Source organism: Silene latifolia, chromosome 9 (genome assembly GCF_048544455.1).
Source record: "Silene latifolia isolate original U9 population chromosome 9, ASM4854445v1, whole genome shotgun sequence".
Taxonomy (NCBI): Eukaryota; Viridiplantae; Streptophyta; class Magnoliopsida; order Caryophyllales; family Caryophyllaceae; genus Silene; species Silene latifolia.
Genome location: NC_133534.1, coordinates 81,251,961 through 81,260,647, shown reverse-complemented (window position 1 = coordinate 81,260,647; position 8,687 = coordinate 81,251,961). Strand labels below are relative to the sequence as shown.

Below are 8,687 nucleotides of genomic sequence, written 5' to 3'. Positions count from 1 at the left end.
ATAGCAAGTTTACCATATTCTTGTTCGTGTGTATATATTAGCATCTCTGGATCCACTTTCTGAGTTACCAAGTTGGGTTGGTTGTGAGTGTGTTGTCGTTTCCCTGTGAGTGTTACTGGTAACTTTTGTATGTCCCTTTGTTCTTACTGAATAACATCTGTGGTTAATGGATATGTCGTCGAACATCCTGAGCATGTATTATTTATGTATCTTTTACTGTTTTTATGCTATTGTATTTTTGATAATAGCTATAGAGTTTGATTCTTACCTGTGTCTTGAGCTTCGACACCTTGATTATCTTCGTGCAGCTGCATGGATTCGTCTTGTATTTGGTATCCCAAATCCACACTTGGTCCTCTGGCATGTGTAGATAGTTGTTTTTCCGAACCCGTTTATTACTCTCGTGCTGACTCTATATATTTTTGGTGTTCTACAGTTGTTGGTTCAGAGAGATTCAATGGACTTGGGTTACGATTTCGTCTGCTAGCGGTATGCTGATAAGCTTGTGGTTGTTTTGACTGTGTAGAAAGGTCTGATTGAGACAGCGTCATTGAGGTATGATGGTCATGATTGTCATGAACTAATCTTTGTCGTTTCTTAGTCTTTGTTGTAGCATACGGTTTTTTCTATTCTCCTTAGAATTCGAAATCAAAGGGAAATTATCAGTCATGATCTTTTTTCTTCGTTGACCTGAATAAGGCAATGTGTATGTGAAACTCGTGTAGGGTATGAAGGGTGGACCCCATCTGTATATATAGCTTTGCAGAAACGGTTGTTGTTAGGTTAGGATTCTATTAAACTAATATTATGAGTAGGAGAGTTTGAGTGTATGTAGCTTTGTAGGGGTTAGGTTAGGATTCTATTATACTAATATTATGAAGATGCGAGTATGAGTTGAACTAAAATTCGTCATATTTACAATCAGTTCCAGAAAAGTAATTGTGTGTGTGTAATCTACTTATTGAGATTAAATTCCAATTATATTTTATGTCAAATGAAATTTGAATCGGTCAATTCTTCCTGAATTCATCACTGCTCTTTTCATGTCTTGAAGAGGTTGCAAGGTAGACTTCGTATGTGCATATAAGTTTGCAGAATTTGATAGATTTTTACCCGTTAAACTGTAATGTTTTTATTATACTTCAACAGATATTAATGATAAGAAATGTGGTGTTGGAGTAGGGCAGTATCTCCATTACCATAAAGAATAGAATTAAATCATTATAGTCTTATATTGTTCATACTGCAAGAAAGGAATGTAATGGTGAGTAAAAATAAGATTCTTCTTTTTTACAATCAGTTTGTGAAAGGCATTTACTCCTTTTTGTTATTTTAGTTGTCGTGTGTTGATGGTGATATACTTGAGCACTCCGTTTCATTTCATGGTGATTAATTGTTTGTTTTATTGTTACGTCAAGGATGAAGAAAAAGCACGGATAGGGTAACACGGACGCCGGAAGCATAAGTGATGAGTTGGTAAGGTTTATAGTTGATTTTAATCATAGTCACGGAAAGTAGTTGAGAAATATACGGTTTGCGTAACTGAGAGATATTATAACATTCATAGTAAGTAAAGTAAAATGTTGATAGTATTGAAATGGGTTGAATACTACATAAAAAGGAGTCTTATTTTGCCAGAACATGAATAACTATTTAAAATACTAACTATTTCAACTCTACGTAAAAGAGTCTTATTTTTCTAGAGTTTATGAATATAAGTAATAAAAATACTAATAAGCGAAAACTATATTGGCGAACTATCTTCTCATCCTTCCCCTTATGCGTCATTGTACTCTTCCTTTTAATCTTGTACCTGCATGTACATAAATTAATGTAAGAAGGACTTTAGTGAACGATAGGTATACAATTAAGTTGGTTATACATCACTATATATTGTACCTTGCGATTCTTGCGGTTAATCGTGGTTGTTGAAGTGCTTGACCCTTCATCATCTGATGAGATATATTTAAGTTGCCGTTTGTGGGTAGGTATTTGTGCACTTTTGTCCATATTTGATTCCTCAGATGAGATGTTGTCTAATACTTTCATGACAGCAAATGTCTGCTTATTCTTCTTTCTATTTTGATGATTGAATTTATCAATTTTTACTTTGAAAACAAAAGTTTTATCTTCAAAAATATTTCAAAGTAAGCTTGGGATGAAATCATAATCCTCAGATGAGGGATCCTGTACAAAACAATAAATTTTATGAGTTGATTAAATACCAAAACCAGTTTTCTTGATGAGAGGACATCATATCATAGTAAAATTGGTGTACCTGTTATGGATGGGAGTCAAATAATGTGTTTTCATCTTGACCAACCATCATTTTAGCTTCGTCGTTGAACATAGTAAGAATAGTTGCTCCAGATGCGTCTTTAACTAATAACTCCAGACGATACCTACACGAATTCAGTGAATTAGTTTAAGCTATAGATTTGTGCTATGGTTGGGCTGACTGTGATAAATGCATACTTACACCGTCAATGATTTTTCTACAGATTTGGTGCAGTACTCGTAGAAGAAGCCTTTATTCACTGTCTTGGGCTTCCTATTACAATCAGGACATGAAAGATTGTACCAAGGTAATTCACCCATAACTTCCTTTATTGTGGCTTGGCAGTAGCAAATTTCATTCTGCGTATATAATGTTTGATTATTTTTCCTGTCGTAAATCATGATAATTAGGAAGAAGAATACGGTTAACTGATAGGATACCTTCTCATATGGTAATTTGCAGTGATTGATAATTGTTGAGATATCTTTCTTCTCAAAAATATTTCTTCCTTCTTCTCCATATACAGGAAAAAAAATAATTAACAAAGGTCAAACTCTGCTAGGTATAGTCAGAAACATTGTACGTGTTTTTGTTGTTTACCTTAATAGGCTTTTCAGCTCATTGATCTCTGGAAAGTCTAGATTAATGTAAACCTTGCTTGATGAGGAAGTGTCAAGCTTCATAGAAGCTATGAGTATATTTTATTGTGCATTGAATAAGAATAAGGTCAGCGAACTGTGTATTAAGATCAAGAGGATAAAAGCCATAAGATGGCAAAGAGAATTGCTTACCCATATTGTAGCCTTTAAGTAAAAAGTAGAAGTCACTACTATAATAATGTTATACTGACCACGGTATTCTTTCATTTGTTCGTTGTAATCAGCGCTAAAGTGTCTCCATAACTTCAACTTGATAATGTTCTCACTGCATAAATCAGATTAGAGAAGTTAATTAATTCGTAAAACGGAATATAATTCAATTCTAAGAATGAGATTGTTTGATACCTCTTGTCTCGGATTTCAATAGCGGTTGAATCCTTCTCCACAGATTCGTTCATCAAAACTCCGTATACATCTTTTTAAAGAGAATAGTTTAAATTAAAAATACAGATAACACTAAGAAAGTATAATTAATAGCTGAAAATATGCTAGGAAGTACTTGTGAGAACTTCTGGTTTGAGTCGGCGTTGTTCTAAAGTGTTGAATGATACAAAGTCAAACCTGTGTCATGGAATTATGGAACTTCCAGATGCAATCTTTTTAATGCAAGTGCTAAACTGAAACTTTAACATAATCTTGCTCTCACTGACAACACGATATAGTGATTTGTTCGATTCAATAGCAAAGTGGTTCATCACATAAACATCTCCCTCAGTAAGTCTTGAACGGAACCTTTCAATTAGAGAATTGCCATATATGGTTGCATGAACGTAGCCGCCCTGTGTAAGTATACAATTATGATTAATTAGTAGTTAAGGTGAAGTTACAGTAGATCAATAATAAATCACAAATTAATATTACGTTCAGAGTTTCTTCAACATACCTCTTCGTCTATAAGGACCATATCTATGCAGATTAGATGGCCTTGAACATAAGGATTCGTTACTTCCCAAAGTCGAGAAACACGGGCCTTGATTTTTCCACTTGTCTTGCTTTCGTTCAGTTCGTTGATAGTTGCGTAAGCACTGAAACAAAGAAAATAAATGCAATTAATAGCAATGATTTAATATCAATGTGATGACTGATGATGAATATTAGAAAAGCAAGATAAACCTAGATTTGGATGGTGCCATTGTTGAAGGTTATTCACAAGAAGATTTATGAGATATGGGATAGTTGGTGTGTGGAATTTGACATACAAAAAGATCTATATATATATATATATATATATATATATATATATATATATATATATATATATATATATATATATATATATAGTGTGTATAATTCTCCTAACATGAAACAAATTTTATGTTATGCAGGAGATTGATTGGACTTGGGAATAAGCTTGAGAGTGAAGGTCTTATATTAGGAATAGAATTGCAATGGCTATAGGATAATTTTTTTGTACAGTCTTATTATGGGAATAGAACTGCAATGGTGTGCTGGTTGTAACACTGTACGTTACGTTTGAGTTTCTTTATTTATTTTTTCTTTGTTTCCAATTAAGATTTAATTTGAATAATTTATGCCACCTAAGTGATTGATGCACTGTACACTACACGTTTGGTATTGACATAAAAGATTTTTTTTCCAGCCTTTTTTTCCATTTAGATTTAATTAGCATTATCTATTAAATTTAGGTAGTTCGACAATGTTGGAGTCTCTAGAATTGCTCGGAAAATGTTTCCTTTATTAATATAGATAGATAGATAGATTCCAAAATAGAATACGTAGAGTATTTAAAAACAAGTACAAATGGAAAAACTTGCTCGCAACTACCCTCATTTTCAATAGCATCTTTATTATTTAAATAACCCAATAACGTATAGGGGTATCAAAGGGTCTTGATTATCTTGCTAGATCTTCCCGAACTTTGTAGGAACGGTTTATTATCTTGCTAATTGCCAAAAAAAAAAAAAAAAAAAAAAAAAAAGCCATCAACCCCAAGTGACCTATACCCAAAAAATGACCTCAACCCGGAGTAGACATCAAAATCGACCCAGTATGACGTAACCTAGCCCAAAATGTAAAGCAGAACAGCAAGGACTACTCAAACCACCCGGCCTGACCGACCAATATTCCCCAACGTAAAATGATTACCAAACAGACCAGATGCGAACCGAAATGTCTAGATGAGTTGATGATAGCATTACATCTGGGACACATAACGACATTGCGAATTGAGATCACCTTTTAAAAAGTTGTGTAATTTACAGAAATCGGATTCTGAAGGAACATTACACATTTATGGTCGCAAAGACTGAAACGACCACTGATTCTGTTATGACAACAAGAAACGATAATGAATACCATTGCGACGAGTGTATCTAGCAGAGACTTAATCTAACACGCAAGAAAGAGTGAAGATATTCATTCAAGGATCACGCTTGGCAATGTTACACCATTGTAAAATACTCCTACAATCCTACATTGTGAAAGATTACGTTTCTTTGGAAGCTAAGGCTTCTTGTTTTACTCCATATCTTGAGTAGACGTCTGCTAATTTCGCCTTCTCATGCACTTTTAACCTGCATTGTTGTTAAAAAAATAAATGTTAAAATGGGAATGGCCCTGGAAATCATCCAGTTGACTTTCCGAAAAATAAAAAATTCTGGAATGCGCCTCTGAATCTTACCTCTTTGCAGAACCCGGAACTTTAATTTTTGTGGGGTTGTCGGGTTTTTTAAGGGCTGGTTTCTTTTTACGCACAGTCTTCTCTTTGGGCTTGGTTGGCAATTCATCAAAGGACTGCTTTAGAAGCCTTGCTTCCACACTTTCAATATCACTCTTTTCCACGAGATTCAACAATTTGATATTCCCCACGATTTCCCCGTCCTCAAAGTCTTCATTGGATTCATCAAAATCGTCGTCCTCCCAAGAGTCCAATTGAGGATCATGTTCACCAATATCACCAACTTGAATTCTATCCTCTTCTATGATGGTGCTGCTTGATTCAGAAATGCTGTCGTGTCCATGTACTGATCCTTCATTAGCAATACGCTGCTTCAAAATTTCACACTTTATACGCTTCTCCGTCTTACCAAACGCAATGTTTTGGCCTGAGAATAGCTGAACAAACCTGTATGAAAGAAGATACCATTTAGCCATTAGCGGATTTATTACATCGAGGGGCGTCCCAGGATACGGGTAAGCTGACTTTTTGGGGGTCATTTACAGGAAACTGAAACGAAATAAAAAAAATAAAAAAAAATTGCCACTGCATTCAGCATGTTAGTTTCACTGCACTCAATCTCAACTATAGGATCCAGAAAGTAATCGTAAAAGAAGGTGGCACACCTGTTCGCATCCTCGAGAGATTTGAAATCCACAAAAGAAAATCCTTTGCAGACGGGATCCCTTGTCTTTTTGGTCCCAGAAACAACTGGTAATATGTTAGTTATTCCATTGACTCCTTCAAAAGCAGATTTAAGATCTCTGTGGATATTCCTCTTCTTTGGTAAGTTACTAATACGGACACGAACACATCCCGGAGCAACTTCAGAAGCTGCATGTATGGACAAGCAAACCAGACTCATTTCAGTGTTAACTTTCATTAGCAATTTGCATGTATGCAACATGATCTATAACTCTATAAGGGTATGTATATAAGCAAGTAAAAGTTCCATAAACATGCCCTATCAAAATAATGGTTTGAGACTACTGTTTATCGACCATATCTTACACTTTAATTCAGTTCATCGGCTTTTAGATCCACTAAAAATAAGAGAGAATTGTTTTGTACATAGAGAAAAACAATCACCTGATATACTACAACATGCCGCTTTAGAAAAGGAAAAATCAATGTAACACAAATTACATGGAATAATTCAAGCTTGAGGATCTATTATTATAAAACATTAAAACAGATAGAACAATTCATGATATTAGTTGAGTTCTCTCAAATCCCAATTCATATCCTCACTGCAGTACTGCCATAGAAGGTCATACCTCTTTCAGGTGACTTCTCTATATTGTCATACTTATTCAACTCACAATTCCAACACTGTACAAGGAATGAGCAGCCATGCGCGTTTTGGAAAAACTTTCTTCAGACATTTTGACAGCCTCGTAATTCAAGCATAAGTTATTGAATATAAGAACCAATAAGACATAAAAAGTGAAAATTAAAAACGCCTAAATCCATCTAGCAAGTATGTTCTCTGAAAAACGAAGGCAAAAGCACAATAGCCGAAGAGAACTCAAGTGAAGCCAATACCAGAATTCCTCTTACAGAAGAAATCATACTGTACCAAGCTTGGGCATTAATTTACTATTGAGTATATTAAAAAGCCACCAAGTTCCGAAAATTACAGACCTTTGAGCTCCTTAAGCTCTTTTTTGGGCTCCGGCATTATAGGTTCATTTTTAAGCTTCTCGACGTTAGCAAGCTGGGCTTCTCTAATCTTTTCGAGTTCTTCAAGAAGCTTATCTTCAATAGAAGTATCATAAACCTTTCCTTCACCAAAACCCTTTGGTTTCTTCCTAAGCCAATCATCCATTTTGTGAAATGGCACCATTAACTCGTCGTCATCGTCTATTTCATCATCCAATTCCTCATCAAATTCATCATAATCATCCTCATCAGCTTCAGACCCATCATCAAAATCCTGTTTTTCTAGCTTGATTCTACTCAAGCTTGAATTTTGCTGCGCCTTTTGAGCATGTAAACAAAACCCACTTGTTTTCTGAGAAAATAATGCAACAAAGTTAATGATGCTACAAAAGGACAATAAAATCAAATGAATTACAACAACATTAACCCAGTGGCTCCGAACTGTAATAAAGATTGAATTTTGGTGATTTGTTTAAAGCAAACAGGCAAAACCCAGTTGGATTCCGAATAAACAAGAATGCAAGAAGATGAAAATGAGTTGAATAAGTAGTTACATACCAAAAGTAAGAAAAGTGTGTGATTATTATGTTGTAAAAATGGGGAAATATAGGAAGAATGGTGTTTGTAAATGGTGGTGGGTCTAATTACAGAGAGAGGTGGCGGTGTAAGTCGTCCAACGCCGAGCATCGTCGGAAATTAGAGAAATGAATATACTCAGTGTAATGCTCTTGTTCTATCTTCGTTGCTATCTTCTTCACCAATTACCGTCACAGTGCATCCTGCAACTTGGCTTTTGGATTTTGGGCCTCAATATCTAATAACATCACAGACGGCCTTCTAATACCATCCACTGCCCCAATTAGACCTGGTAAAACCCGATCCGACTCAGCCGGTTCGATCGTCTGACACCCAAAAATACAAACGAATCATAACACCTGAAACCGTCCCAGTCCGATCTGAAATAACCCGATTCTTAATAACATCTGATAACCGATATAACCCGAATTGCATGATACCAAAGCCGATTAAACCCGACAAGAAAAAACCCGACCCGAGTAAGACTCGACTAACCGATACAAACCTGAATAAGACTGTAATACCCCGTATTTTATTACCTAGGTCAAAGGCTAGTCAACGGTAAATGGGTAAATATATTTTATAAAATTATTATATTGTATTTATATGAGTTATGTGTGAGACGGAATAATAATAATAATAATAATAATAATAATAATAATAATAATAATAATAATAATAATAATAATAATAATAATAATAATAACTGCTGGCCCTGCTTTTGATGATGTCGCGCAGGTGTTTACTGCGACTACAGGATCTGGTATTTTAGGTAACCCTAGTGAAATTGCTGCCCCCAAACTTATGAAGAAATTGGCAGATATTTATTTTGACG

General features: G+C 34.9%; 2 protein-coding genes across 2 annotated transcripts; both read right to left on the bottom strand.

Moving 5' to 3' along the window:
* Positions 1–2,142: 2,142 nt before the first annotated feature.
* LOC141601279 (uncharacterized) lies at positions 2,143–4,070 on the bottom strand. The gene is made up of 9 exons (XM_074421548.1): positions 4,051–4,070; positions 3,821–3,962; positions 3,521–3,716; positions 3,283–3,352; positions 3,129–3,202; positions 2,879–2,966; positions 2,480–2,551; positions 2,324–2,402; positions 2,143–2,187 (listed from the first exon to the last, which is right to left on the bottom strand). Exons 1-9 carry the CDS (start codon positions 4,068–4,070, stop codon positions 2,143–2,145), a joined length of 786 nt encoding a protein of 261 aa, XP_074277649.1.
* Positions 4,071–5,287: 1,217 nt separating this feature from the next.
* Positions 5,288–8,091, bottom strand: LOC141599946 (uncharacterized). The gene is made up of 5 exons (XM_074420089.1): positions 7,835–8,091; positions 7,259–7,628; positions 6,241–6,448; positions 5,579–6,022; positions 5,288–5,471 (listed from the first exon to the last, which is right to left on the bottom strand). Exons 1-5 carry the CDS (start codon positions 7,961–7,963, stop codon positions 5,384–5,386), a joined length of 1,239 nt encoding a protein of 412 aa, XP_074276190.1. The 5' UTR covers positions 7,964–8,091; the 3' UTR covers positions 5,288–5,383.
* Positions 8,092–8,687: the final 596 nt, after the last annotated feature.